This window comes from Punctularia strigosozonata, assembly GCF_000264995.1.
Source record: "Punctularia strigosozonata HHB-11173 SS5 unplaced genomic scaffold PUNSTscaffold_9, whole genome shotgun sequence".
NCBI classification, from domain to species: Eukaryota; Fungi; Basidiomycota; class Agaricomycetes; order Corticiales; family Punctulariaceae; genus Punctularia; species Punctularia strigosozonata.
Window position 1 is genome coordinate 1,342,630 of NW_006767441.1, and position 26,074 is coordinate 1,368,703.

The 26,074-nt window shown below is 55.1% G+C and overlaps 13 protein-coding genes across 13 annotated transcripts; 6 read left to right on the plus strand and 7 right to left on the minus strand.

The window, feature by feature from the left end:
• Positions 1-668: 668 nt before the first annotated feature.
• PUNSTDRAFT_144897 (methionine aminopeptidase) lies at positions 669-3,010 on the minus strand. Its single transcript, XM_007385640.1, has 14 exons — positions 2,918-3,010; positions 2,806-2,858; positions 2,608-2,736; positions 2,412-2,540; positions 2,245-2,333; positions 2,038-2,189; positions 1,901-1,974; positions 1,816-1,836; positions 1,603-1,750; positions 1,435-1,549; positions 1,355-1,378; positions 1,278-1,295; positions 1,096-1,199; positions 669-1,033 (listed from the first exon to the last, which is right to left on the minus strand). The coding sequence occupies exons 1-14, from the start codon at positions 3,001-3,003 to the stop codon at positions 967-969; spliced, it is 1,209 nt and encodes a 402-aa protein (XP_007385702.1). The 5' UTR covers positions 3,004-3,010; the 3' UTR covers positions 669-966.
• Positions 3,011-3,138: 128 nt separating this feature from the next.
• PUNSTDRAFT_105121 (uncharacterized protein) lies at positions 3,139-4,300 on the minus strand. The gene is made up of 2 exons (XM_007385641.1): positions 4,209-4,300; positions 3,139-4,145 (listed from the first exon to the last, which is right to left on the minus strand). Exon 2 carries the CDS (start codon positions 4,125-4,127, stop codon positions 3,483-3,485), a length of 645 nt encoding a protein of 214 aa, XP_007385703.1. The 5' UTR covers positions 4,128-4,145; positions 4,209-4,300; the 3' UTR covers positions 3,139-3,482.
• Positions 4,301-5,713: 1,413 nt separating this feature from the next.
• PUNSTDRAFT_89704 (nagb/rpia/CoA transferase-like protein) lies at positions 5,714-7,818 on the plus strand. The gene is made up of 8 exons (XM_007385642.1): positions 5,714-5,920; positions 5,977-6,034; positions 6,095-6,234; positions 6,305-6,424; positions 6,484-6,590; positions 6,650-6,862; positions 6,920-7,201; positions 7,261-7,818. The coding sequence occupies exons 1-8, from the start codon at positions 5,741-5,743 to the stop codon at positions 7,349-7,351; spliced, it is 1,191 nt and encodes a 396-aa protein (XP_007385704.1). The 5' UTR covers positions 5,714-5,740; the 3' UTR covers positions 7,352-7,818.
• Positions 7,819-8,280: 462 nt separating this feature from the next.
• Positions 8,281-8,678, plus strand: PUNSTDRAFT_71750 (uncharacterized protein; the record flags this gene model as incomplete). The annotated part of the gene is made up of 2 exons (XM_007385643.1): positions 8,281-8,479; positions 8,584-8,678. 2 exons carry the CDS (start codon positions 8,281-8,283, stop codon positions 8,676-8,678), a joined length of 294 nt encoding a protein of 97 aa, XP_007385705.1.
• Positions 8,679-9,832: 1,154 nt separating this feature from the next.
• On the plus strand, positions 9,833-11,381 carry PUNSTDRAFT_89705 (cyclin-like protein). Its single transcript, XM_007385644.1, has 7 exons — positions 9,833-9,987; positions 10,056-10,137; positions 10,198-10,332; positions 10,397-10,569; positions 10,635-10,873; positions 10,932-11,011; positions 11,060-11,381. Exons 1-7 carry the CDS (start codon positions 9,911-9,913, stop codon positions 11,273-11,275), a joined length of 1,002 nt encoding a protein of 333 aa, XP_007385706.1. The 5' UTR covers positions 9,833-9,910; the 3' UTR covers positions 11,276-11,381.
• A 228-nt stretch (positions 11,382-11,609) lies between these two features.
• Positions 11,610-13,970, minus strand: PUNSTDRAFT_144900 (uncharacterized protein; the record flags this gene model as incomplete). Its single annotated transcript, XM_007385645.1, has 8 exons — positions 11,610-12,763; positions 12,813-12,924; positions 12,981-13,108; positions 13,163-13,247; positions 13,299-13,388; positions 13,441-13,687; positions 13,746-13,875; positions 13,925-13,970. The coding sequence occupies 8 exons, from the start codon at positions 13,968-13,970 to the stop codon at positions 11,922-11,924; spliced, it is 1,680 nt and encodes a 559-aa protein (XP_007385707.1). The 3' UTR covers positions 11,610-11,921.
• A 561-nt stretch (positions 13,971-14,531) lies between these two features.
• Positions 14,532-14,853, minus strand: PUNSTDRAFT_71198 (uncharacterized protein; the record flags this gene model as incomplete). The annotated part of the gene is made up of 2 exons (XM_007385646.1): positions 14,532-14,676; positions 14,732-14,853. Coding segments are annotated over 2 exons (267 nt in total), but the record flags the coding sequence as incomplete, so codon positions are not given.
• A 48-nt stretch (positions 14,854-14,901) lies between these two features.
• PUNSTDRAFT_121535 (uncharacterized protein) lies at positions 14,902-15,655 on the plus strand. The gene has a single exon (XM_007385647.1). The coding sequence runs from the start codon at positions 15,233-15,235 to the stop codon at positions 15,518-15,520; it is 288 nt and encodes a 95-aa protein (XP_007385709.1). The 5' UTR covers positions 14,902-15,232; the 3' UTR covers positions 15,521-15,655.
• Positions 15,656-15,748: 93 nt separating this feature from the next.
• Positions 15,749-16,764, minus strand: PUNSTDRAFT_144901 (uncharacterized protein; the record flags this gene model as incomplete). The annotated part of the gene is made up of 3 exons (XM_007385648.1): positions 15,749-16,151; positions 16,209-16,384; positions 16,443-16,764. 3 exons carry the CDS (start codon positions 16,762-16,764, stop codon positions 16,101-16,103), a joined length of 549 nt encoding a protein of 182 aa, XP_007385710.1. The 3' UTR covers positions 15,749-16,100.
• A 56-nt stretch (positions 16,765-16,820) lies between these two features.
• On the plus strand, positions 16,821-18,132 carry PUNSTDRAFT_89709 (RWD-domain-containing protein). Its single transcript, XM_007385649.1, has 7 exons — positions 16,821-16,908; positions 16,978-17,011; positions 17,073-17,138; positions 17,204-17,334; positions 17,422-17,556; positions 17,633-17,807; positions 17,888-18,132. The coding sequence occupies exons 1-7, from the start codon at positions 16,876-16,878 to the stop codon at positions 18,037-18,039; spliced, it is 726 nt and encodes a 241-aa protein (XP_007385711.1). The 5' UTR covers positions 16,821-16,875; the 3' UTR covers positions 18,040-18,132.
• A 158-nt stretch (positions 18,133-18,290) lies between these two features.
• PUNSTDRAFT_89712 (AB-hydrolase YheT) lies at positions 18,291-20,216 on the minus strand. Its single transcript, XM_007385650.1, has 8 exons — positions 19,946-20,216; positions 19,814-19,882; positions 19,733-19,765; positions 19,595-19,680; positions 19,426-19,527; positions 19,150-19,355; positions 19,064-19,092; positions 18,291-18,992 (listed from the first exon to the last, which is right to left on the minus strand). The coding sequence occupies exons 1-8, from the start codon at positions 20,131-20,133 to the stop codon at positions 18,356-18,358; spliced, it is 1,350 nt and encodes a 449-aa protein (XP_007385712.1). The 5' UTR covers positions 20,134-20,216; the 3' UTR covers positions 18,291-18,355.
• Positions 20,217-20,363: 147 nt separating this feature from the next.
• On the plus strand, positions 20,364-22,119 carry PUNSTDRAFT_71655 (SET domain-containing protein; the record flags this gene model as incomplete). Its single annotated transcript, XM_007385651.1, has 6 exons — positions 20,364-20,469; positions 20,539-20,576; positions 20,625-20,993; positions 21,051-21,162; positions 21,225-21,669; positions 21,729-22,119. The coding sequence occupies 6 exons, from the start codon at positions 20,364-20,366 to the stop codon at positions 22,117-22,119; spliced, it is 1,461 nt and encodes a 486-aa protein (XP_007385713.1).
• Positions 22,120-22,274: 155 nt separating this feature from the next.
• PUNSTDRAFT_136102 (uncharacterized protein) lies at positions 22,275-24,250 on the minus strand (the record flags this gene model as incomplete). The annotated part of the gene is made up of 4 exons (XM_007385652.1): positions 22,275-22,646; positions 22,703-23,354; positions 23,411-24,171; positions 24,221-24,250. The coding sequence occupies 4 exons, from the start codon at positions 24,248-24,250 to the stop codon at positions 22,275-22,277; spliced, it is 1,815 nt and encodes a 604-aa protein (XP_007385714.1).
• Between the last annotated feature and the right edge of the window lie 1,824 nt (positions 24,251-26,074).

Below are 26,074 nucleotides of genomic sequence, written 5' to 3' on the forward strand. Positions count from 1 at the left end.
ATATGAACTAGGATAGACGACCACGTTCCCAATGAATGAGCGAAATAGACTGGGACTGACCTCATTCCCGCAATTCGTGCAGCTGCAACAGTATCACGGTCACTATACTGGATTGCTTCGAAGCTCCTGTTCCCTTACCATAAATCATTTGATTCATTGAAGAACTATTATCGGTGTGGTGGTATAAACATTGTCGGTCCTGCATTGTTGGAAGTAGAACACCAACCTGTATGTGAGTGCAGCCGGTTTGCGTCTGCCTGTAGTTTCCGAACGCAAGAGGTCCGAGGTCCATGCATCGTAGCTCTTTCTGTCAATCAATGGCTTTGACATGAACGGTGGTCCCGATTCGAGGTAGGCGGTAGAAAGGTTACCATTCCCTCGACGCCTCCCACCACGGAACTTAAGCCAGTCAGCTGGACATACATGACGTGAATCCCGATGTGCGCGTACTGTTTCGTGATGATATAGAGGGGCTTCCCCCGGGAGGAACCTGCAACGATTTGAGCACTGATCTTTAACTGAACAGCGAGACGAAGATCGCAAGATCTAGGTTTACCACATTTCTCCACGAGTAGATAGGGCTCATTGTCGGAAATACTCCCTGATGAGTCGGACATAACCCCACGAGATGTGGCGGGGCACACAAGGTGGTAATCTTAGGAGAAACGCGGCCAATTAAGTCGGGGTGGAGGTAACGCTAGCAGAAGTACTCGGTGGGATCTTTACATGACGATCGAGCGTCCCGGTTGCGTAAAACGATGTCCTGGGAAACGGCGCGGGCTGTGGTGACGCCCGGCAACTCGTTATCTCCCAGTGATAAGACATTCCGTGCAGCGGACACATGATCTCCCCTCGCGACCCATGTCATCCTTCTCCGACGGGAAGGCTCTTCCAGTAACCCGCGGCCAAAGAGTCGCGATAAAGGAGAAGCCGAACTCGTACTCGCAGAAGGCCGGCAACGGAGATTTACTCTTCTCCAAGGTCTTTCCTTGGCTGACCCTTGGTCAGAATCTCGACGCCATCTTCGGTTATTCTGAGCGAATCGAAATCTGTTTAGTCTGCAAAGCTTCCAAAGTCGAGAGAGACGTAACATACAGCAGGGTCTCCTCGAACTGTGCGCTGAGCTTGCCGTCCGTAGTCGTAGCGGTCCAGTTGTCCGGCCAATGAACCTCCCCCCAATTGCCACCCAAGTTGATCATCTGTGGTAGAAACGCGGAGGCATATCGAGATCAGATTAAGGAAGCACGCAAGAACGACGCAGGGGTGGCAATCCGTACCGGCTCAATGGTAAAGCACTATGGTCATATGATCAGTACCTGTGCACTGCGCACACGAGCCGTTACTGAACGCTCACCATTCCCGGCTTCATCGTGCCGACCTGTACCGCGGTTCTCAGTCAGTGCAAGCCGAATACGGTATGTCCAAGATACCCACAGCTTTGTTTTTAGCATAGTGCGGGATGTTCGGCGCGGTGTGGAACAGGTCGTTAACGCCGTGGCCAGTGTACGTGCGGACGACGGAGCAACCATGGTCGCGAGCAACAGGTTCTCTGTAGGCACACGTTCAGTTAGTTGTGTTGTTATACGCTGAGAGCATACTCGCATTGTCTTTCCGATGTCGCGGAAAAGCGCGCCCGGTTTGCACTGCTTTATTGCTTCGAATAGGGATTTCCTGGCCGCCCGCATTACCCTCCACGCGTCATCGTCCACTTTCCCAACAGGGTAAGTCTCGTTGAGATCGGCATGGTATCCTGTGAACGGCGTTCATCTGAGCGTTCGGTGCTTTTTGCGTGCGCAGCAGGAGTAGAGCACGGACCCTGATAGTAAAGTGACACGTCTGCCCGTAGCATGCAGTCAGCGATGACATCGGAAAACGAGCAGCGGCAGGGTTGGCACAGTACCGATGTTGATGATATCGCCTTCTCGGAGTCGCCGTTGATCGGGGATCCCGTGGCAGATGACTTCGTTAATCGAACTGGGCACGTCGCAGCGTTATCGTGGTGTCTCTGTCGGGGCAGCGGGAAGAGGTGGTACTTACGTGCAGACGGACTTCGGGAATTGACGGTAGTTCAGCGGAGACGGGTACGAATCGCGCTTGATCGTCTCTTCGTGCACGATGGCGTCTATCTCGTCTGTAGTGATCCCCGGTCTGACGTTGGAGGCTGCGATGTCCAACACCTCGCGTGCTAACTGCATGTCATTCTCGTGAGGAGCATCCGGTGGATCAGCGAATTCTATTATGTACCCTGCAGACCTTCCGCATCTTGTCTTGCTCTTCCTTGCTCAATTGGCGGGGCGGCTGACCCCACGCTCTTTCCTCAGTCACAGGCCGTCCTATCAAAGGGAAAACAAGGGGACGGGCGTTGGCTCACATCGTTTCCTTAAACCGGGAGAATATATGCTTCAGCGTACCATCGCGGCGTTCTGCGTAATCCGGTCGAGGTATGTGGTCAGGGACGGCACGCTTCGGTGAAAGTGGATAGACGGGTCGCAATTTTCCTGTGAAGGAGATATCCCAGTCGGGAATGTATGCGCCTTCGACTGGATATGAAACAGACGATCTCGGTGTTCAGTAAGAGACGATGTCAAGCCCGAAACAGCAACGCACTGCCCGGTTCATTGAAATCTTTGTTATGCGCTTTGCTCGCCGAGACGACCGAGTGTATGATCTTATGGGTTTTCTGCGGGCGGTTGAGCGGCGACGTTACTATGCGACTGAAGTGCCAAGGCCTTACCCCTAACGAAACGGATACGTTCACGCAGACGTCAAGCCACCACAAAACCTCTCCATAACTAAATGACGTACAATTGGCTTTGAAACAATCCTGATCGCAGAAGAACGAGCCTTGAATACCTAGTCTTCGCAGAGTATGAGATCTACCAGACAGCAGTCATCGGACGATCGAAGGAGAGCTGACTTTTGGCAAGTAGGACACTCCAGCCGAGAAGGAGGCTTCCCGTTCTTGCAGTTGTCACTCTGACAGGGAATGCCGGCGCCGCTCATCGAGGATACAGACCAAGATCGCAGTTCCGGGCGAGCCGGGGACAAAAACTATCATCACGTGGCGGGGGATAGAGAGGCTACACGATGGTAGTACTAGCATTAAGCATTAGAAGTACGCTCTAATATACGCGGGGAGCTGGATACTACCGAGAGCGCATCCGCTCAATATAGGACACGACGAAGATACGGGAGAGGTACGATGCGTGGACGAAGACGAATGGGTGCGAACAATACGGGGTGCGGCATGATCTAGAAACGGTAATGTATGCGTGCGGACGGGCGGGCGGGACGAGATGCATGAAGAAAGCGATGAAGCGCGATGAGTGAATAAGATTAAAGCATGCCGATGCGGGGTGCAATATTGAGCTTCATGAGGAGAGCCTCATAAGTCAGCGGGGCGGGCGGGACGTTCCGAGACGCGTGGCGTGCAGCGTGCGTGAGGCGAGGCAGCGTGCGGGAAAGAGGTGGACGGGCGCGGGCTAGCGACGGAGACGATCGTCATGATCCGGGCGCTCGAGTTTGAATGCTATGGTCGGGTCCGCGGCGGCTCGAAATAGTTTCGTGTAGTGCGCCGGACCGAAAATCTCCACAAGGTCCGCCTGGTGTGACTGAATCCACTCGGGCGGCGGCAATGCACGAACGGTCCGAGTGAACCCTTCCCGGGGGTCCGAGTCCTCTTTGACGAGGGTAAGGACGCCGGTGAGCAGGCATTGAATCATGTTCACAAGGTCTTGGATGGCGCGGACGTTGTGCCGCATCGCCGGGAACAGGGCCCCGTGAAAGACCATCTGCCACTGGAGCTGGCGCTCGGGTGAGAAGAACGAAGAGGCGTTGACTGGAATTTGCAGGCGAAAGTTCGGAGTCCGGGGAAGCCCGCCGGCGGAACGGTATGGACTGGGACATTCGAGAGATATGAGCATGCGAGGGTCGGCGGGCGTAATTTCACGAAAGCCGTGATTCTGGATTAGCTGAGTTTTGAGCGTCAAGAACCACTTGCGGGCGCGGGCGTAGGTCGTGCCGAGTGCATCGGCGCTGGTGAGAGGAATTCGTGTACGGTTGGCCCATTCGGCCATATGCGCGACATCGTTCGAAAACACTAGTTGCGGAGGTGCGCTGCCAGCCATGGCGGTCTCTGACACGCGCTGCAATGCGGACTGCATCAGTCGGGATAGCTCGTGCTTCTCGGGCGTCAACAAAGAGCTCACCTGAAAGAAACGGATTATCGGTCGCTAATAACTTGTGTGCACTTGGTGGCGACACAGAGAGACGCAACGGGTTATCGCGACTAGTCGGCGACGGGCAACAGTAACGAGGAGAATAGCAAAGAATACGGGGGAGGTCGTCCGCGACGATGGAGAAAGCAAAAGGAACCCGGCGGGCTTATAGGTACGGCCCAGCGCTCGGCTCGGGGAATAAAGTTGGGGGGTCCGACAATTGTCATCGCTGAAACACGAGGCTGGAAATACAAGCGCACGCCGTAAAACGTGTCTATCAGAGCTGCACCCGGCACGGGACTTTCCCTTTACGGCTCAATCGCACGCTCCCACCCGCTTCGCTGCCTTATTTGCCCCCAAAAAGTCCATGTTGAAAATATATACGGTCGCCGCTGCGCCACAGTTTCAGGCGCGATATTTGGCGTCTCGACGACGCCGCCAAAAAAAATCACCGAACGCCGCTCGTATTTGATCTTGCGGCCCTGGGGAAGCCCGGAAGGAATGGCTTCATGCGCGGGCTCGGCGAATCTCGTTCGCTTGCACGGCGTCGCGCAGAGCTGAAACCTTCGCGACCGCTCGGCGGCTTGGGCGCCCCGTCGTCCTTCCACATAGGGGATTGTTTTTTTTTTTTTTTTTTTTTTGCTACGGAGCATACAATTTATATATCATATCGTATCAACCAGAGCGCCGTCTGCCGGAATTGCAGCCCAGGCGCCGTCGATCGCAATGTGATGGCGTGAACAACGCCTTCCGCTTGCGGCTTCCACCCCCTTCGTCCCGAAACGCTGCGCCACCTCGACAGACCTCGACCCGCTATCGGCTACGGAGATGTGTGTGCGCGCTAACCAGAGCCGAGTATCGGACGTGGCTGACCCGATTCGATACTACCGATTCGGGGTGCGTTTCGCATACAAACAAAAATCGCGTGCCACCGCTGCCAACAGGGTTATTACACTCCGTAAAGTCACTTTAGCCGCAGATAGGCATTCATGCAATATTCATGAATGGGGCAATCTTTTGGCGTCATTGGCATGACGGCAGGTGCGCGCGAAATCGGAGGGTCAGCCCGGAAACTTCTATCCTTTCAGGGTCCTGGATGAGGTCGAAAAGCCTCCGTTGCTTCTCAGGAACGTCGAGTAACCTCGTGGTGTACGAGTGTCGTCGTTCGTCAGGCGTGGCATACGGTATTTTGGTGAACGCAAACGGATAGCCCGAGACCTAGCATAAGATGCGAACCGGCCATACATCGTTAGGTCGGCCTGGTTGCCATATCGCAACCACCTCGATCTGACGGTGCAGCACGAAGTACTGAAGTGGCCGGAAGAGGGAAGGTCTAGAACGGTGAACGTATCGTACAACTCGGACTTTGGGAAGAACAGAAGCTGGGCGAGACTCGCAGCGTCATAGGCAGAGGCCACGTGCGCGACCGGGTAGAGAGAAAGGCGATAGTGGCTGTGCTCTACTAGCCGCACCGAGGGCACGAGTCATTCTCTTGACACCCGACTACGAGCTCGTCCATTACGATGGCTGCCATAACCTTGAAATCGCCTAGCTCCTCATTTTCGGGGACAAGATCCAAAGACGTGGCTGACTCCTCGCTCGTTCAAGATGTCATTGCCGAGGAAGAATCCTGTCCAGCTGCGTCTATCGCAGGCAACTTCGACATTTATTCAACGTATCAGCGGATATTACGCGACGATCAAGTGGGTCCACACTTGCCTGCGTTTCAGCCTTGAACCTCAAACGTGTATATGGTCAGATAGCCACTCCTTTGGCTGCCATCCTGGCCCTGACAGAGCTGATCGAGAAATCCACGGGTGCGCGCGATTGCATGCTATGTTGAAATCCGTGTATAGAATTCACGTTCTTTGGAACAGCCGGGACCATGTTCGAGCTTGTGAAGGCATTAGAAGACGGCGCTGAAGAGCTGAAAAAGCGGACACCCAATCCGATAAGCCTCAACGCGGGTTGCGAGTTGTTTATAGCTTTTGTGACACTCTTCCCGCACGAATCCGATGTATGTACCGGCTTTTATCTCCGTTCTCGCACGTCCTCTGAGCTCAAGCGCCTATCCGCTCTTCTCGAAGAGTTTCGCCGAGCTCAAAACGGAGTTGGTGAAGCAGGGTCAGAAATATGCTGCAGATGCCCTCCGCTATCGTGACAGAATTGCGGATCTTGTCCTCGGCTTCATTAAGGATGACTCCGTGGTGCGCGCCCCTTTTCACAGTTGGTGGCAACTCGTTATCGATTAATTCATGTGAGAAAGATCCTCACGCATTCTTATTCACGCGTCGTCATGAAGGCGCTGCTAAACGCACACAAGCACAAGCGCATTTCCGTCTATGTAACGGAATCCCGCCCCCGTGGACTCGGGTCAGGCAAATAGCGGCGGCCTCGGAGCGCACCATGCTGACTTATGTGCTTATCTACAGGATCATGACTTACGAGAAGCTTACGAACGCCGGGATTCCCTGTACGATCGTGCTCGACTCCGCAGTTGCCTACGTGATGGACAAGGTCGATTTCGTCCTCGTTGGGTCGGAAGCCGTGGTGGAGAGCGGCGGGCTGATTAATTCGGTTGGAAGCAACCAGATGGCCATTATCGCGAAAAGCGCCAACAAGCCATTTTACGCCTTGGCGGAGAGGTATGGATCGCCTCGTGGGAGATAGATGAGCTCTCGACTGACGCACGTTGTTACCAGCTACAAGTTTCACAGGCTATTTCCGCTATCACAGTACGACCTACCAACGCATAATCCGCAGACGCTCTCGTTTCTGCGTCCACCGCAGCGACCTGGCCCTGTACTTACAGCGCGGCCCTCAGTGGCACCTATGGGATCTTCTAGAACAACATCATCGCTTACGGGATTGGTCCATCCGACCCTCGCTTCTTCCGCTGGACGAAGCTCTACATCAGCGTCTTCGGTGCAATTGACCATGACCCCGGATCAAATTGCGTTGAATCCGGACGTAGATTACACAAGGTATGATGCTCGGCATCTTGCTGAAGCGAACCTGAACACATGGTTGGCTTCGCGTACAGGCCGTACTTGATCTCCCTCGTGTTTTCGGACGTGGGCATCCTCACACCCGAGGGCGTAAGTCAATATCTCGTCGGGATGTTTGCAGGGTGAATGTTGTTGTATGATAACTGGGATCACTGGGCGGCGAGCAGCCGGTTATCGATGGAATTCACGATAACATTCTCTCATTCGGCCCCGACGTCGATGCCATCCATCCCGGCGGACCATCTGACGTTTCCGCTCACGTTTCCGTGGCCCGAGATCTCGGTGGGGTCAACGTTCGGTGGCAATCATGCGAGCCACGCTTCCGATCCGGCGCTGCAAGCTCTTGTCGTGCGGTGGGAGATACGGGAGTCGACACTTTCATATTCGGACAACCGGATCTTGCTGAGATGTTAAGGGTTCGGACATGCATGGCGCAACATTTTTTTCTTCGATGCGTCAGTGTGGAAGATGTGTATGCCAGGACGCGGTGGAGCTATGCTACGACTTCGCGACTCCTGTATCTCAATCGTAGTCATGTATAGGTTGCAACCTGTCTGGACTCTATAGATCGAGCAACGTTGCGACGCGCGTACACTATCCAACCGCGTTGCGTCTGAGTTGAGCGTGCCTGGTCGTCTGCGTGGCAATCGCGGTTAAACGCGAGATCGCTGATAACGCACGAGAACGATACAGTTTTATACTTTTGGCACCGGAGAAAGACAACTCGACGATGCGATCTCAAGAAGGGACACAGGTGACGGGGTTAGAACTCTCCCTCGACCACTGAATAACTTTGCGGCGGCGGCAATGGGCATTGGCAGCAACCTACTGGATCCGGTAACCTCTTTCGCGGGCAGGGCACGCTGCTTCTCCGTAAGCCGGGATTATCCAGTAAAATATCACACGAAGCGTCTACATCTCGATGATACGTTTTCGAGACGACTGTACGCCCGCGCAAGATCTGATTATCTCTAGCATGGCGGACTGCTCGCCTTGTCATCCCACTGCAATGCCGGAACCCACTCGGCCTCGGAGCTTCTTGCGTCAAGTATAAAATGCGCTCTGATAGTTGGAGTCCTAGCAGCCAGCAAATAACTTCCCGTCTTCCCTTTCCTCGCCCCTCCTCCTGTACAGTATGTGTAAACGCCGCTTGTCAGTATTTTCCCCGACCGTTTCGAAGATGTATACTCATCCCCGATACGCGCAGCGTTCAGAATCAATACCGGCGTTGTGGCCATGCCATAGATTTGGTGGGTAACCAATGGCCGGGCTTCATCTCTTTGGCTGACCTCTTATTCGCAGCCGGAGCAGATTGTAACTCATTTTCGAGCATTTGCTGGGCTTGTCCTGATTCATAGCGCAGGCTCCGTGCGACGACCGTTTCTGCAAGTTCAGCCCGGCGCACCCACCGACGTGTCAACCTCCAAGCTGCCTCCAGACGTGCTGGCAATAGTAAGTCGCGTGTGTTTCGCGATTTGGAGCGAGCTGACGTATTCTCGGCTTCTCGTCACCCGTGGATGCTGCTGCCTCGACCAGCCATCAATTTCCCGAGTCTTACGGCAAGTAATGTGTCATTTCGCGTGCGCTTCTCGACCTCACCGGTATGACCGATAGCTCCGTTGATCGATAACTACTGCCCGGACTGCTACGCTCGCGGTCTTGCGCGCTAATCAAGTAACGACGGTTGGACTGGAGCTGCAGCCCCATGCGCTATCGAGATATTACGCTAATATCTGGAATATTTGATTTTTCGCCCGCATCTATATGATGGAATCTTAGCCCACCCCCTTATCATGTATTCCGTACTTACCCGTACATCCCTAGACATTAGTATTTAGACATCCCATTGTACCAACGGAGGCAAAGACTGACGTGCCCCGGAAATGGATTCCGCTGCCTGAGTAGGAACAAGACGGGAGAAGCCAAAGGGCAAGCTCCTCGAATGACTGTGCAGGATAAGAACCTCCCTGAACGGCTGATCACGATGTCAGCAAGATCCCCGCCTTCCCGTTGCCGTCAAGGTCACGATGGCCTTCGTGAAGGCGGGAGTAAGTGGGTAGCACGTCCGAGAGATCGCGGTTGTATCTCGCCAGGAAGTCGGCAAGGGACGACGGCGCACAGAGATTTCAGCGATACAGTGAGCCCGCACTTGGCCCGCACCAGTGGTCCCGGAGATAACTTCCCGTTGGACGGTTCTGCGGATCAGTGGCCCGTAGCTGCAGCGTTGAGCCGACGCGAGGTTGAGATAAACTCGCGAGCAATGCCAGTGTGAGAAGAATCAGCGGCTTGTGGCAATCCAGGGCAATCCCCGTAGACATGTGAGGGCTTAGGGGATAAGGAAGTCCGACCCTAGATGAAGGTGTCCCGCCGGCATCAGCTTGTTGCAGCCGCAAAATATCAACCGCAGGGCGTTGTAGCGATACAACGGGATGAATTGAGGAAGAGGGCGTTTTTTCAGAGCGGAAGGGCGTCTGAAACGTGAGAGGCGAGGGGCACGTGCTAGCAACACTTTGCTCCGCTCACCACCCCCGGGTCCGACGCCACGCCGCATCGCAGCCTTTCAGCACAGATTTGTTGTTCACAATCGCAATGGGTGCACCGCTACCACTAGCTTCAACATCATCGCAATGGATCTTTCCTGTCGCCGCATTAAAGTTGACTCCGAGCATCACCACCACCCGTGAAATGTCAATCGAAAAAGAACTCTACGAACGTGCACGAGGCGTTGAATTCCTGTTCCGTTTAGGCGTGTCTCTTGTGCTGTTCGTAATCCCAGCTTACGATGCCCACGATCACTACGGAAAACGTGTATCTGAACATTTTCGATCAGTCCGTCATCGGCTCTATTCACCGCGGCAACTTGGTTTCACCGCTTCTTCATGCGGTTTGCGTTGGAAGACTATCATCGCCAAGTAAGGTCTAATCTCTTCGGAGATAGCTCGGATGCCGTATCTGACTCTCTATGATTCAAGGATGTCGCTGCTGCATGCATCTTCCTCGCGACAAAAACAGAGGAGTGTGGCAGAAAGCTGAAGGACGTCGCCAAAGTCTGCCTGGCAAAGATTCACAATATACCACATATGGAAGAAATTCCATCAGACAGCCCAGTAAGCATCACAAATGTGCAAGCGTCGTTTCATCCCAGAATAGTTGACCGTCCCTTTCCTGCAGCAAGTTGAAGAATGCCAGACTGCGATTCTGCAAGCGGAGGAGGCCCTCCTCGAGGCGCTATGTTTTGATTTCGTGGTAGAAAGCCCTCACGCGCACCTCTTAGAACTCTTCGAGAACACTCCAGCGTCGGATGACCTCACCGAGACCTACGCCTGGAGCATCGCATGCGATTCGTGGGTTTCAGTCACAAATTACTTACCCGAGTCCTTCCTAACCCCGTGGCCAATGTTAATCATAGATATCGCACGCCATTGTGTATACTCTACACGCCGAAGGTCATAGCTGCTGCCTGCTATGTGCTCGCTCAGCGTGTGCGCGAAGGCCCACACTCTCCGTCCCTCGACGCCAGGATAGCTCTCTCAGCGCCAGGAGCGTCATTGCCGACACCCCCGACCCATAAACCCGCTTCCCCCGATGCTTCCCGATACGCCGTGGACCAGCTCCAGCTGTCTGAACAGGAAGTAACCGGAGTTAGCGGTAGGATATCCGAGGTCCTTCCAGGCTTCACGAGCTTATCGCCGTCTTATCTGACCAGATTCGCTTTCCATCTTGCTCGAGTTCTATAACGCACAAGATCTGCAGGATAAGGCCCAACACTTGTCCTCTATTGCATCGGTATGTTACGAGACTGGACTCGCTTTCCATGGTCTAAAGTTCTCTTAGATCCCGCCTCCGTCCGTGGCCCGGTCTCTAGAACGCGGGTGCCTCTATCCACCCATCTCCCACATAGCGCTCAAGTCGACTGCGAGCACCGTACAACATAATTCAGAGCAATTGCACAATCTCACGCCGAACTCAGCGAACGGCAGCATTACTCCGCACCGTATACTAGAAGCGGAGCCCCAAGCGCCCGCCTCTGCGCGGTCGCCTCGACAATGAAGATGATCAGTAACTAGAATTCCTTTGCTTTGAGTCATGTTACTCCTCTGTGACAATGTACATGTACAAGAAACATCTGTAGCATACGGTAATATAGGGGGCATACAATATATACGACTATGACATACGCGTGTTCCTCATTCATCGTGAGTACTTCATTGACAGAATATGAGCTTCCCACTTCGTCGCGGACGGCGTGATGGTTCAGAATCATGGACATGAACTTCCCACTCACGCCGTTTGCCAGTGCCGAGGACGAAGGGGCCGCAAAAAGTGCCGCCGTGACGCCTGGGGTGTTGGAGCCGCGCTGCAACGTGCAGAAACCTAGCGTGGTAGAAAGTTGGAGGCTGTTGGGGAGAGCGGGAGGCATATTCTCGGACTCTTCCGAGATCGTCACGGCGAAGGCATGTTTGATGGGCTCTTCCCATCTGCAATGCGTTGCGGCCCGCAAGTCCGGGCAGGGCAAGGAGAGGAGCGGTGTCGCCTCGCTATCGGTAGTACTGATCGCGTCCGAGGAAAATCACGAGTCAAGCTATTTCCGGTCCTGACTCGTGTGTGGGTCAACCGAAACCAAGGATAGGTACACATTCCGTAGCGGCGCGCTGGTCCTTGCTCGAGACTGGTCGTATGTCTCAACCAGGATTGGCTAGCAGAAACACGGAGAGGTGTGTCGTCGTGGTCGAGAGTCCATAGGCTCGTAGGATAATCTGGGGTAACTATGCTTCCGCTTGCGGGCATGAGGCTGCGGGCCGGCGGTGGGAATAGTAATGTGAACATATGGGTCCTTCTTGAGCTCGACAGCGAACACCGGCCGGATGTCCGGATATGGCACCCCTCGCCGCCAAATTAGAACCCGATCTTTCAACACGGGTGCGGTGACCCCATATCGAGACTCTAAGGGTGAGGTAGGAGATTCAGGGTCGTAGCTTGGTTGGGCGAAGGGATGGACACCGCTGTGCGGTCGAAGGTCCTGAACGATATCCGGTGATCGTTCCTCTGGCAGAGATGTCGTGTACACAGGATGCGGACCCGGTGGGAGGGTATTGAAGCCAGGCGTCGTTATCGGTGACAAAGGACAGAATCGCCGCAGTCCCGGTTCTTGCAGTTCATTTGTCGTATCAGCTAGATGGCGTTCTGGGATAGAAAGCGGTGGGAGATCGTAGACGGGGATGGCCGTATGACTTCCGCGCCGAGCGTGAGAGAGGGCGTCAGTCTTTCCAATCCTTGCGTCGAACATAGGCGTATCGCCGTCATGGCCGTCGCACAGCGTGCGATCGTCCGAAGATCGCCGCCTCCTCTTTTCAGCCGGAGGCGTATCATGAGCGTCGGAATCTGCCACATCCCGTTTCCGGGCGAGGGTCACTGATTGTTTTGCTGTAGAAGGATCCTCGAGCGTGTTACCGTGTAGAAGTGGCGTTTTTGGCCGCCTGTCTGGTCTTCTATCCGTACGCTTGTGTAATAATGCGCCTCCGATCCAAGTTGCAGAATCTGGGCCGTGTTGTGAGACACTGCCCACGGTGATCCAAACAGCGCTTACCGGTTGACCGCACCATAGAGCAGGACCCGCAGTTGATAGACGGTGCAACAGCCGTAGATGCTGCCTCATCGAACATATCTGAGCCTTCATCATCCGAGGGCTCCCCAGACACCTACATCACGGAAGGGAAGGTAAGATGTGTGACGACCAGGAGCCACGGACACGTACTATTGGCGTTATCCATCTACTATGACCGCGAGCACTGGCACTTGATAGCCAGTATATCAGGCAGTGCAAGATTGTCGGTGCATGGACATCGAAGGTTTTCACTGGGGACACGAAGCCGGTCGTCCATCCTATAGTGACCCTATGTCGGCAACTGGTCGATTCTCAGAGGGTACGATGCTTACCGATGGAGAAGCTTCCGAACACCCAGCCCTCGTAGGTTGAAAGGACAAAGAAACGACTTCGGTATCGGTAACATGTATCCCAAAGCTAGAACGTGATCAGCATATAATCAAGGGCTATCGAATGATGTGAACATACCTTGGCCCATAAGCGCCTATTACTACGTAGCCGCCGAGCAGCCACGGGTGCGCCCCTCTTGTCCTCCGGCGTTAACTTCTTCAGGGGAAACTGGGAACGTCTGATTAGTCGAGTATGTACGTAGCGGAGCGAAGGGACATACTGTCTTGCACCCGACGAAATCGTTCAAGTCGCAGTCCGATACTATCCAAGACGGTTGGATAGCGACAACCAAGTTTCCTCGAATATGACCGTCGGCGGACTTGCTACCCCATACGAAGTGACGGAAGATTTCTCGGTCGTGATCGTCAATGCCAGGAACGAAAGACAGTGAACGGGTATCCGGGAAGTTATGGTGTACGACAGCCTGCGCGGTTTGTAAGGGCAATGCTTCGACCCACTCAACATAACTAATGAGAAAGTTGTAAGCATTCTGGTTTGACACAATTCTGCATATATGCTGCTCACCCCGTGATATCAGATGGTGGGGCGAGGGTACAATGAGTGCCAGGTTCTGTTAGATATGGCATAGCCAATTGACTTATGAATATCTGCTCCTTTCCGGAGCGATCGCGCCCGCGAAACTCATAAGAGATCCCTGGAATGCTGGTTCAGCATAGCCTTGGACGCTTGCGATTGACACTCACACGATGAGACCGCACTGTCGAACACGGTCGGGATGATCATCTGCATGGCTGCTAGCTTTCGCCGCCTGGTCCCTGACACAGCCAGCGCATTCTTGTGTGTGCGCTTGCCTTTCGTCGGTCGCTCAGGAGCCTCGTCGCTGAGAATAAGTGGAGGCAAGGTCGTTTGCTCAAGAAACGACCTCAGGCTAGGGGGCTCGGGCCCGAGCAAACTCGCTGATAGGAACTGGCCCATACGCGCAGAGGAGGGGTAAGGTATCTTTGCGCTGCCAGCGGGTGAATAGTATATATCGGCCGCCCATAGCGACGCGACAATTAGGAGGCACCTTGAGCGGCATTGCCTTGGACGTGCCCGCTTATTGTCAGGTCGGTTGTGGACGCGGAGAGTCAACAACGAATCCAGCGACCACGTGAGCGAAAATGCTTCCGCTCAGATCTGTCCGCTTTCGCCGAGAGGTTCCTCTGATTGCTCCCACGAGGACTAGGCCAGAACAAAAAGAATATGTACATGCATGAGATCCACTCCGTTAACACAACGACGCCTGCGTCGTGTCGGTGACCATATAGTTTACCGTCGATCTGTGCCAACGAGGACCACCCCGCGACGCGATCAGTCCCTTCTTCGGGCAGTCAATTCGTCGTCCGGGCCCCTACGGAGCTCTGCGTCTATGATGGCACAGTCCGCACACAGCGCGGGACTGATACGTATGGGATTCTTCACAGGTAATTGCATCATCCGGATGCATGTTGGTGACCTGCATGCTGCAAACGAATCGTTAACGCTATGCCCGGCATCGTCGGATGGAGAACTTGCCTCCTGAGCCATGCTCGTGTCTCGAGCTGAAGACGCAGTTCGGTTTCATGCAGTCCTGAAACCTTGTCGACATGGATATAAAGTGGCGGCATTGCGGGTGCCAGCGTCCGTCCATGATCTGTGGAAGAAATCCGTTATAAGGTGTTATGACGTACACAAGGGAAGATAATACGCACGTTATGGCACATGTTGATGTCGTAACAAGTTATAGGCGTAGAGTAGCTGAAGGCAAGCGCCACAAAGCTGCTTCCTCTCCTTGGGCGCCCCTGGGCCTTTTAAGCAGCTGAAAACGTGCATCAGTATTAGAGCGAGGCGAGGTCGCGCACGCCTTCGCTGCTCGAACCAGCATGGGGCTTCGGAGTGAGGCAGGCTGTCGGGGCTACGGCAACGGAGCCTTACGAACGCAACACATGTGAGGCGCGAAGAACCCATTCCCGTCTCATTTTCTCTTGCCCCAGCTCATTCGGGAACTTCACTTGCCACCTCGTCCTGCCGGAATGTACAGACGGGCCGCGGTGGTCGTGCTTGCCTGCGACGCCCGGCAATGCTGTGCCCGCGCAACCTTGCACGAATTTGCGCCATGGGGCTCCACTGCAACTCAGGCTGGGGTGTTTGAACAGGTGGAGGGACAATTTGCCTTTAGCCGGGCCTTGAACGACGTCAAGCCGGACAAGAAGAGATCCCCAGAGGCGTGCACCACACGAGGAGCGTGTAGCGCGAGAAAGAACGATCCTGTGATAGTATTGATACGGCTCGAAAAAGCCGCTGCGAACTCCGCGATTTGATCTTATCGGGAAAGGGCGCACCAGGGGTAAGGGCCGGTCCCTTACTTGAGGATCTGATTGCCAGAGAGGGCGAATCCGAAGCAGACGAAGCACTTCACTTACAGAAAGACGTAGTGAGCGCCTACTGAAGAATACACCTTCGCGAGGCTGTCGAGACTTTTGTTGTGCCCCTTCGCAAATGTTCCTCGCACCTGCTGCAGGTTGGCACCGTCAAGACATGAATGGGGTCCGAACATAAGATAATGTTTCAAGCCCGCCCATCAGACAGGGTGACCTAGATCCGCGCAATGAGGATTGAGGTTTCAAGCGACAGTAGGGTCCTTGGGAGGGAGGTCAAAGGACCGGGTTTGATGGAGATCCACGGAGAGCACCATATACGGGGTGAGATGGTTCGCCATTAGTGCATTATTAAAGAAGCCAGGCCCATTTGCATGCCGCAAAGGCCCCAGCGAGTTGTGTAAAATGAAATAGCCGAAAGTTGGCCGAATGCAGGATACTCCGCGTCGAACGTGGCAGGAGCACAAGCTGGCCCGACCTCGGAATGTAAGCAAACGAGGGAGGCCGCGTCGTACAGGCGACCCTAACCGCCTCGCTTTCGGATCTTCTGCACCAATGCTACCTTCTCTCTCACCTAAATGTCGGGGGTGAGCCAAAGGCAGCGCACGGGGGAGCAGAACACGAAACGCACTTCATGGGCGAACATTCGTCTCCACTTCTCCCTCTTCAACCTTCGCCTTCTCTCGCCTGCTTGCTCGTGTCGTCGTTGGTAGTACGAAGTTTGAGGGACCTTGTTCGCAGAAAGCTGCTTCTGGAGCATCGACAAAGCATAATCGAGTTTTCCTTCGCGAACCAAGATAGTTCGACCTATCAGGCAAGAGTCTGAGCTAATTCATGATCTGCGAGGTCGTAAGGAACGACGAACCGGCCCAGGGATCTGCTACAGGAGGTAACATGGGCACGTCGCGATCGTGGCTCTTCTGCCATCTTTCTTCTGGGGTTAACTGCTTCTTGTTAATTTTGTCCACCACGCCGCTGAACATCTCGGTCCAGTTCGGGGTAGGCGCTCCATGGGATGCGGGGGTTCCGGTCGCCAGCGAAGAGGGCGATGTGGGATGGGGGTCTTGACGAACCGGGGCAGAGGTTGAGAGCAGTCGTCGGCATAGAATCGCCTGGCTACAGCTATCAGCTGTTCGGCGAGTCAGGCCAAGAGGCCGAAGCCAGCAGTTCTTGAGGGCTGAGAGCATGGCCGGTGGAGAAAACGCGTGAGCGTGAGCACGCCGACCCGACCCTGCCGCGACGCGCTTGACTTCGTTCAAATACCTGGCTCCTCGCTATCTGGCCAGCAACACGCCTCAATGTCTTCAGAGGCCTTGCTCGAAGAATACGAGGTACGGAGCGGTGGCGCAAATTACCCCTTCATGTGGCGTTGATGGTCGTTCGCGATTCCCCGCACTCAGGTTCTCGAATCCATCTATCCTACCGAGCTCTCAAGTTCGTAACACCGGATCTGCCCCGTTAAAATATTGCGCTGGCTGCTGAGACTCATGCGAAGAACTCTCGGAACGGGACGTTGCGATTGAGGTCGAGCCAGAAGACGCGCCGGAGACCGATGAACCTCGTGAGCACCCCGATTCTCTTGCACAGGGCCAGGCTTTGGATTGCTGAACGGAAAACCTCGCATAGTGAAACTCACGCTCAACGTCCACTATCCCGATGACTATCCCGATGTCCTGCCCGATCTGACCCTGGATCCGATAGAAGGGGAGGTAAGTGAGGCAGAATGTGCCCAACTTGTCGAAGATCTGCTAGCCGTGGTGCGTGTATCCTGTGCGGGCACTTTGCCTTCCCTATCTACTCCACACGATTGATGATGATCACGACTCTCTGACACCACGTTGCAGGGGCAAGATAACATCGGGATGGCCATGACCTTCACGCTCGTATCTCATCTTCGTGAAAAACTCGCTGTATTAGTACGGGAACGAGAAGAAGCGAGGAAGAAAGAGGAAATGGAGAAAGAGCGTCGCGCACTCGAGGTACGTCCCGATGTTCCCAAAGTATACTCCTGTATGCTTCTGCGCGAGTCCACATATTCTCTTGTCTCATGAACAGGCGGAAGAGGCGTTGACCCGTGGCACGCCCGTGACGGTCGACAGCTTCAAGGCGTGGAAAGCCAAATTCGACAAGGAAATGGCTGAGAAGAAAGCAAAAGAAGAAGACGAAAAGCTGAAAGGCATGTCACCGAAGGAACGGGAGGAGTACAAACGCGTGGGGACACGGCTGTCAGGTATGGCTTCGAAAGTGACAAAGACCACCGAAAATGTTAATTCACTGGTGCAATGCACGTGTGACTGGGCGCATCCGTAGGTCGGCAATTGTTCGAACGTAATCGTGATTTGGTCTCGGCGGACGATTCCCTTGCGGACGAGGGTACGTCGGTGGACATAAGACAGTATGACCGATCGCGAATAGAGGAGGAGGAAGAGGAGGAGCGGGTCACTTTCAGCGACAGCGATTGAGGGAGTGTTTTCACGTCGGATTGTTAACCGGCCCCCATGCCCGCGGAAGTAATAAAATATGTATTTCTTACGTGTCTGTAGCATGTTACCGCACCAAGGGCGGCATGCCGCCACCGCCAAAACGGCGCCAAGGAATGCGATTCGTCCCACGTTCTCTGCGATGCATATCGGAGGGACCGTCGTCTTCGGGGTCGTCCAGAGCGGAAAGTAACGAACCGCTCCATCGCGATTGACACGATGCTCCACGCAAAGTACGCTACCGGGGAATTCGATTTTTACTATGGCGACCAAACTCTAGTATTTGCCGTCACGACAGTTACAGTCCCTGCAGCAGTCCGCCCTCCCCTTCCACTCCGACAATCTTGTCACCGCCCTCTACCGGCTTGCAGCCCAGATGCTCCCTGCCTTGCTCGACCAGCCAGCCATCCTCCTGCGTAATCACCTGCCTCTTGGGTGGCTTCCTCTCCAACAGGCTTCCGACAGCGCCTAGCCATTCTAAGACGGGCTGGCTAATCCACCTCTTCGGCCCGTGCGCTCCTTCGGCAAACCAGCCCAGATGACCACCATATTTCGTTACCGCCATAGCCACCCAGCCGTTGTGCCTCGAGTTCTCTATCGGTATTTCGTGCACGACCGGATCGTCGGAGGAATTGACCGCTAAGCACGGTACCCTCACATATCTGAGTTTGTCGTGGCTAGAAGCGTAGGTATAATAATCATCCGCAGTTGCGAAGGGGAAGGGAGGAGTGCTGCCGCCACCAAGGCGGGTCACGGTGCCGTCGAAGTCGGTAATGCACAGGGCGTTCTGCCTCGCGGAGATGATCGGGAGCGTCTTGGTCAGCGGATGGTCGGGAAACTGTGCCAGCTCCTCGGCATGCGAAAGGAAGAGGCGGGCCAAATTGCCACCCATCGCCCTGGAGTAAACGGTGCGGTAGAACCATGTTCCTTCGAGCCTTTAGATGCGTTCATATAAGGAAATGTCAGTAACGAACTGTTCTCCCTGCGCTAAGAATAAAGACCTTACTTCCTGCTATTGGCCAGCAGGTTCCAAGGCTGAGGAAAGGCCCCAAACTTAGTCCACGGATGATCGTTGAATATCAGGCCACCTACACACGCCAGGATGCACCCCGAATTCAGTCTACTGTCTTGCGCCTCTTCTGCGAGGTACCTGGTCAAAACGTTCGCGCCTAGCGAGAATCCAATGCCCATCAAGGGTGCGTTAGGATATAAATGTGCTATGTACAGCAAGGCTTGACGGAGATCATCGGTGTGTGCAGCGGAATACAGTTGAGGGCTTGTCAAAGGCGTGCCAGCACCTGTGTTTCAGGGGAAAGTGATTACAAGCGCGCTCAAAACGACAACAAGAAGGCGCGGCTCGGAACTTACAACCCCGAAAATTGATGACGACAGCACGATAGCCCAAACCGCGGTCGGAGACAGGCGTGCAGGCCGGGGCAAGGATCGCGCGGACGTAGGACTCGTGGCTACCTAGTGGAATCAAAGAACCAATCAATTTCGACCATTGCGGCAGAACATGCGTGATCCATCAACTGACCCCCTGTGAGGCCATGTAGAACTACGACCGTGGGCGTGTCTTCGGGGAGAGTGCGCTCATCTACAGGAGGCGTGAAGTCGAGACCGCTGCACGGCGGATTCATTTTAGTGATCGGTCACACAAGGGCGGGAGGCTCACATGGTCCCCCCATCCTTCAGTCGGAGCAATTTCCTGAATTCTACGTTTAGCGGCGTTCAGGAGTAGGCGACTCGTACGTGCCTGTCGTACACGACTTTGTCGACCTGGGAGAAGTCACCGGCTACGCAGTATGCCGTCTGGGCATGACCTCTAGGTACGAGGCACTTATGAGGCGACGGCATTCAGGCACGCGAGCAGATAGATTGCACTCACGTCCAGCCCCACCATATCGGCTTGAAGCCAGCGAGTAAGCTTGGACAGCGAGACTCTATGAAAGCCCTGATTGACGTTGTCTCCCACTTGTCTTGGTCGCTGCCGTCCTTCTTGACGCGGAACTCGACGGGCTTCTCGGCGTAGTGTATAGTATTGACACTCGGTGCCCTGCTGAATAGGCCGCCCATGGGAGACAAATAGAAGACTGAGGAAGCTTGCGACCGGCGGTAGGACTAGGAGAAGAACCGGCGGAATCGCAGGCGCATGCGTGATCCGCGTCTAAGTCTGGCTCGGACGTGCTCGTTGCCAAGTTGGTAATTGGCGCCCAACGACGTCACAGGGTGTACGAGCGCTTATCTCCACCCAAACCCTCTATCTCCAAACCTTCTTGAGCATCCTCACGTTGGTCTTCATATTCATGCCCGAATTTGAGGACGATGCACCATGGCGGAACCTTTTGGCGTGGCTTCATGCACATGGGATGAAGATCGATTCAACTCATCTTCGGGTCGAACGCAGGCCTAGTCTTGGTGGGGCGCTTTCGTTTGCAAACTGTCCATCGTGCTGATCTGGGATCATCGAACCTACCGCAGGCGCAGGATATGGCTTATTCACGACCATGGAGGTTTCCGTGAGCATCAATCTATACTGTTCAAACACGTTTCTGACGATTTCATAGCCGTCATCACCCTTGTTCACTATACCTGCAGCAGCGCTCATGACCGTCAAGACTCTAGCACCGCACTATCCCAACTGCACCGGTCTCAGTGCCACTCAACTCATCTCAATGCATCTGTACATTCATCGACCCGATACGGACAGAAGATGCACCGATTCACTCTACGAACCGTTCATCAACGTCCTTCCCGGGTCGTTCGACTTCCATCCGCTCACCTGGCTGGTTTGGGCCCTTTCCGACACCCACGTCGAAGGAGAACGAGAGATAGCCGAGGCGCTTCTCCAGGCACTTTCACCGTCTGTCCGGCGGGACCTCGAAGAGCTAAAATCTCGCTTCGATACGGACACGGAATTCGTCCAGAAATATCTGGTAACGATGCTGGTTCCCTGTGGGTTTTGTTTCTCCCGTGTGTAACGGCAATTCGAGGCAGCCCACCCACGCGTCCTCGCCACGTGCACCAGGACTAGAACGTACGAGGCTAAAGCAAAAATCGAAGATCGGCGTGTTCTAGACGACATGCTGTGGGCCTGGCTCAACGGTCGGTTGCTTCCGTTACCTTTTCATGGCATCGGCGCATATTTACTCCTAGTCTCTTTCCAGTCAATACTAGATGTATATTCCACAGGCTCAAGCCCTCCGTCTCCTCGCGAGACAATATCGCGCTGGTGCCAATCCTAGACATGGCCAACCATCGGCCTTACGAGCACGCCTGCCCGTCGTCGCTGGTAGATATGGCACTCGAGAAAGGCCGCTGGGCGGCGCCAGTGAAGGGCAGATTCGGACCGGATTTCACCTTGCTCTCTCCTCGCGACCAGACGCTTCGTTCAGGCGAAGAAGTGTTCCTCCGATACGGTGCCCATTCGAATCGGAAGCTGTTCGTTGAGTACGGATTCGTCAACAGCTCACCGGGATCCGAGCATGAAGGTAGTGCCCCTCGGGGCGATGGTCAGGTGGACGTCCAAATCCTGTTTGAGGACATGCTACGCGAACAAGGCTCAAGAGGTGAATGGATGCGAGATGTCCTGAAGGATCAAGGATACTGGGGGTACGCCTCGCTCTGCTCTGTGATCGTATTTCACCCTCGCTCATATTTGACGTCATCAGTGACTGGACCCTGCACGCCTCACCCGCCCCCGCGCACCCCTCCTTCCGACTCCTCACCGCCTTGAGGCTGTACCATCTTGTCCTGGATTGTCCTATTCCACCTCCGAACCCCGAGGACGTTCTGAGACCGTGGCACGATACCTTGGCAGGCCGTCGTCCTCTCGTTTCTCGCGAGAATGAACAGGCGTTAAGACAGACGTTACTCCAGATGTGCGAGCGATTACAAGAGCGTGCACGCGAGGGTTTGTCGACGACCGATATGATAGAGCCTAAGACCGGGAGTCCCGTTTGGGCGGAAGGGATGAAGGACAACATCAGAGTGTTGTGGAGAGAGGAGGAAGCGGTCGCTCGGGCAGTTGAAGGGAGTATCCGGGCAGGGGACGAGTTTTGACCCGCTAGCGCTTTCTCTCACCTTGTTCGTGGGTTCCTTCGATTCAGCCATTTCCACGGTTTCGCTTCCCATTCGCTATCGCAATACAGAACAAATACTCTACAATGAACCAGAGGACGGGCGCAGGGACACATCAGCCCTTCGTATTCCCGCTCTCAGCGATCTCGAAGGATTGCGCTGTTCGATGCCGTCGGGTCCGTCGGATTCAGAGGCGCCTTGTAAAGCGCCGTGAGCATATTCCTGATAATGTCAATCTGGCCTTCCTCCCATGTATGGTGTGATGCTCCTCCGAGCTCCAGCGCTTGTCCGGTGTACACAAAAGGGATCGTCGGTTCGGATAGCGATTCCGTAGATGCTAACGCGGGGTAGGACGTCGTGCTCGACGTCGACCCTGCGCTGAGAGAATAACTCAACGATGGTAGAGAGGGACTTGGTTTTGAACTCATGTTAGCATCGTCTTTGCATCTAGCGTATGCCGTTCGGCCAGGCGAATCCAGGGACGGTGGAAGATGTTGGCCCGAACGGAGCTGCACAGTCAGATAACGGTCAGCAGCGGTTTGAGGATGGAACACCGAACGGATACCTCATGGTTCTCCCTTCTCAGGTTTTCAAGCATTCGCGCCTGATCATCCACCATCGCCTTCATTTGGTCTACGAGGGTGCGGGTCTCCCGCTCACTAGCGCTCTCGCGACTCGCCGAAATGCTCGGGACACTCCGTCTGCCCGGGCTATCCTCGATCCTCCTCCGCTTGGATACTTCCCGATTCTCCAATTGGACGCCAGCAAATCCGTCCATATTTTGGGCTTGCTCCGTATCAAGACCGGAGTACATACGTTTTCCGGCCCTATTTTGCCTATCGTTCTTCGCAGCAGTTTCCAAGACTTCTCTGCTTTTTTCAGCGCTCCTCAGGATACGAGCAAAATTTTCTTCCGAGTCTTTGACACGGCGCTCCATGTTCACGATGACGCCTCCTAAACTCTGCTCCACACCCTCAATGACGCCGCCAATGAAGGTCTTGAATACGCCTTCCCATTGCTTCTGTGCATTCTCCTCACTATCATGAACTAGTTGCTCGTGCTTTGCTCGTTCCGCAAGCAAGGGAGCTATGGCCACGGACAACGCTTTAGAGGTCGATTCGGAGATGGGAAGCTTGGAAGATAGATTTGCGAATTGCTCGAGCTTGAAGACAGTGTCGTGAAGTGCGACAGTAGAACGCGTGATTATATGCGTGTTTCTAGGTGCATATTTGCGTGAGTGTGCAAGCGAAAATGCAAGAGCAGCGTTATGTACCGTGCGATGTCTCGAAAGGAGGCAAGTATGAGCTCGATGGCGTCCTTGCTGGCCACCGATGGGATGATTGATCCATTAGCCTTAGTCGATGAAGCACAGGCTGACCCCGGACCTGTATCTGGATGTGCGGCTGGGATTACGGGCGCGTCTGTGGCGACATGCTCAGTTGATCTGCTCGCCTCCGCGCCAATCTCAAGGACACTGAATGGGCGCGCTGTGCGGCGCTCTGATCCTGCACGTGCTGGGCGATCGACCCGACCACGACCGGGAGGTGCCATAGCCGATGCAGTCAAAAACGGGTCACCGTTGCTAGGCCGCCTCCGTCGCACCGGATTACGCGACACTTCACGCCCTCGCGTTGGGCCGGGTCTGGCGGCGGAGCGGTCGTCGTCCGCGCTACCGTAGTCCAATCGAACCGACAGCCGCGACGCGAGCGAGACATCATTCTCGTCATCCTCGACCTTGCACCGATGGAAAAGCTCGGACTGCGATGGCAACGGCAGCGGCAGCGGCAGCCTCCGGCCCTGCGCCAGACTCGGAGAACGCGTACGCGGAGCACGGGGACCAGGGCGCAATGAAGGCGACATGCGAAAACGGGGCGAGTCCACGCTGACGACGGTGCGGGCGGGGCTGGGCCTGCCCGCGCCGCCATGCCTGGAGGGACCGGCGGTGGCCCATTGGCGGTCCTCCGGGTGCGCAAAACGGCATGTAGCGGGCCGCGGGCAGCCCGGACGATGGGGGCGACCGCGGTCGTCAAAATGCTGTCATGATCGGTGAGTACTGCATATATGCGCGGATTTGAGTACTCACTCTGCAGCGGAGGGATTTGTAGAGGGACATGGTGGCGGTGGAAGCAGAGATGGAGGACGTTGATCTGAGGTATTTTGTTTTGGGCGGTTCAACACTGCTTGGAGCGAACAAATGCGGAAGGTGTCTGTTCGTTTTGGGTCAAGGGATTCCCTTATGCATGCAGCGCCCCGGTGGCGCCATGAATGAGATCGTTCTATCCTGCACGTATCACGAAGACTTAACGAATGCAAGCATCGATGAAATGCACCGTCGGAAAGAGATGGACCAAAGCGTGCTTAAGCCCAGCCTGGTCGGTGCCACTCGGATCCGACTCAGTAGTCAAGATGAGCCATGATCATATTGGATCCCGCTTTAGCAGATATATGTCTCCTATAGAACAGTCTAAAGCGCCATGAGATCGTAGGATTACACCGCGGAGCAGCCGTACAGCCAGTAGTCAAGAAAGCGAGAGAAAGGATGTGCCCGAACCTGCGAGTCCACAGCCCGATATCGGGTCACGTGGCCCTCAAACACGCTGTTCTCAACCACATCGGGGGATTTGCTGCAGTCTTGCTAACGGGGCCGTTATGGCCAGTATCGATGTTCTGTCGGCTGCCGTGGGCGGCGACCTCGAAGTCCAGAATTTCGGTCAAGACCAGGATACCCCGGAGGTTACTGATGTCTCCCCGGAAGCAGACCACGACGTCAACCTCCCCGACGCGCCGTTGCGTGCCTTTGGCAACCCACGCGACGATCAACGATTAGCTCCATCTCACTCGCCAGCATTCCATACGCCCCGCCCCAGACGCCCGAACACGCGTTCTAGGCGATCCATGAATCTCCTGGCTACAGCCACTTTGAATGCTCGGGCCAATTTCCTTCAAGCCGAAGAGGAGGAAGAGGACGAAGATAGCGGGCGCGACACCCCGCAAGACATGGAGGAGGGTAACACACGGCCCAGCACACCCCCCAATTTCTTCCTTTCTGCAGACGGTGCGCACCTGCGATCTGCCAATTGGGCCCTGATCCGCATGGACAAGGAGTGGCTGACGAGTCCGCGCTACAGAACCCTCGTCCGTCCTCGCCAGCCGCATCATGCGCGCGCATGATAACCCGTCGCCCCCGCCTCGCCTCCATCGCACCGTCGATTCCGCCCCACAATCGCCGCTGTCTGATCTTACGCCAGAGGATACCCCAGCTCGCACGCCCCTTCCACCACTTCTCGTCGACGTTTCTGGATACTTTCCTGAAATGATGACCGTCGACGCTCCCGCGGCAGCACATGCATCGCCTACCCCGGTTCCAGCATACCTCGCAGGAGCGGACGATTCGCAGCCTGATCTAATCTCGTTTGACTCCCCAGCTGCGCGGGGACTGCAATACCTGCAGGTGGATAACCAAATTCAGCCAGGTTCGGCGGTGGATGAGATGACCGTGGACGACCTGCTATCGCGCGATTCCTCTCCTTCGTCCAGTGTTGAGACGCCTGGCGATGAGGTTGTGGTGGACGCAGCGAGGTCGCCTGCACTTCCCTTCGCAGACGCGGCAATACCGGAAGATGACGCTGTTACTGTCTCCGACAACGATATGGTGCAGGATCCGGAATTGTTGGTGCTCGTGGATGGTGAGCTGGAGGAACAAGGGACCGCGGGAGGGGATGTTCCGGTGCTTCAAGTAGAGAATCCGGTTGAACTTGTTTCGCCGCAAGCGCCACGCTCAAGTCAACAAGAATCTATTCACGACGCAGAGGAAGCTCATGTCCCGGCCCTCGGTGACTCCGCGGACTTGGTTCAACGCGGGGGGACCCCAAATGCTGCACAAGAACCAGAAAGCACTCGTGTCCTTGATGAAGCCCGTCTCGCAACACCGCAACCT

Coding starts and splice junctions, on each gene's coding strand:
- PUNSTDRAFT_144897 (XM_007385640.1), bottom strand. CDS start 3,003: ATGAGCGGCGCCGGCATTCCCTGTCAGAGTGACAACTGCAAGAACGGG. Junction 2,541..2,607: donor AGATTTCAATGAACCGGGCA/GTGCGTTGCTGT, acceptor TTTCATATCCAG/TCGAAGGCGCATACATTCCC. Junction 2,190..2,244: donor AGATGCGGAAGGTCTGCAGG/GTACATAATAGA, acceptor AATGACATGCAG/TTAGCACGCGAGGTGTTGGA.
- PUNSTDRAFT_105121 (XM_007385641.1), bottom strand. CDS start 4,127: ATGGCTGGCAGCGCACCTCCGCAACTAGTGTTTTCGAACGATGTCGCG.
- PUNSTDRAFT_89704 (XM_007385642.1), top strand. CDS start 5,741: ATGGCTGCCATAACCTTGAAATCGCCTAGCTCCTCATTTTCGGGGACA. Junction 6,235..6,304: donor TCTTCCCGCACGAATCCGAT/GTATGTACCGGC, acceptor CTCTTCTCGAAG/AGTTTCGCCGAGCTCAAAAC. Junction 6,863..6,919: donor TTTTACGCCTTGGCGGAGAG/GTATGGATCGCC, acceptor CGTTGTTACCAG/CTACAAGTTTCACAGGCTAT.
- PUNSTDRAFT_89705 (XM_007385644.1), top strand. CDS start 9,911: ATGTCAATCGAAAAAGAACTCTACGAACGTGCACGAGGCGTTGAATTC. Junction 10,138..10,197: donor TGGAAGACTATCATCGCCAA/GTAAGGTCTAAT, acceptor CTATGATTCAAG/GATGTCGCTGCTGCATGCAT. Junction 10,570..10,634: donor TGGAGCATCGCATGCGATTC/GTGGGTTTCAGT, acceptor TGTTAATCATAG/ATATCGCACGCCATTGTGTA.
- PUNSTDRAFT_121535 (XM_007385647.1), top strand. CDS start 15,233: ATGTACAGACGGGCCGCGGTGGTCGTGCTTGCCTGCGACGCCCGGCAA.
- PUNSTDRAFT_89709 (XM_007385649.1), top strand. CDS start 16,876: ATGTCTTCAGAGGCCTTGCTCGAAGAATACGAG. Junction 17,557..17,632: donor AAGAGCGTCGCGCACTCGAG/GTACGTCCCGAT, acceptor TCTCATGAACAG/GCGGAAGAGGCGTTGACCCG. Junction 17,808..17,887: donor CGTGGGGACACGGCTGTCAG/GTATGGCTTCGA, acceptor GCGCATCCGTAG/GTCGGCAATTGTTCGAACGT.
- PUNSTDRAFT_89712 (XM_007385650.1), bottom strand. CDS start 20,133: ATGGGCGGCCTATTCAGCAGGGCACCGAGTGTCAATACTATACACTAC. Junction 19,528..19,594: donor TCTACATGGCCTCACAGGGG/GTCAGTTGATGG, acceptor TGATTCCACTAG/GTAGCCACGAGTCCTACGTC. Junction 19,356..19,425: donor CGTCATCAATTTTCGGGGTT/GTAAGTTCCGAG, acceptor CCTGAAACACAG/GTGCTGGCACGCCTTTGACA.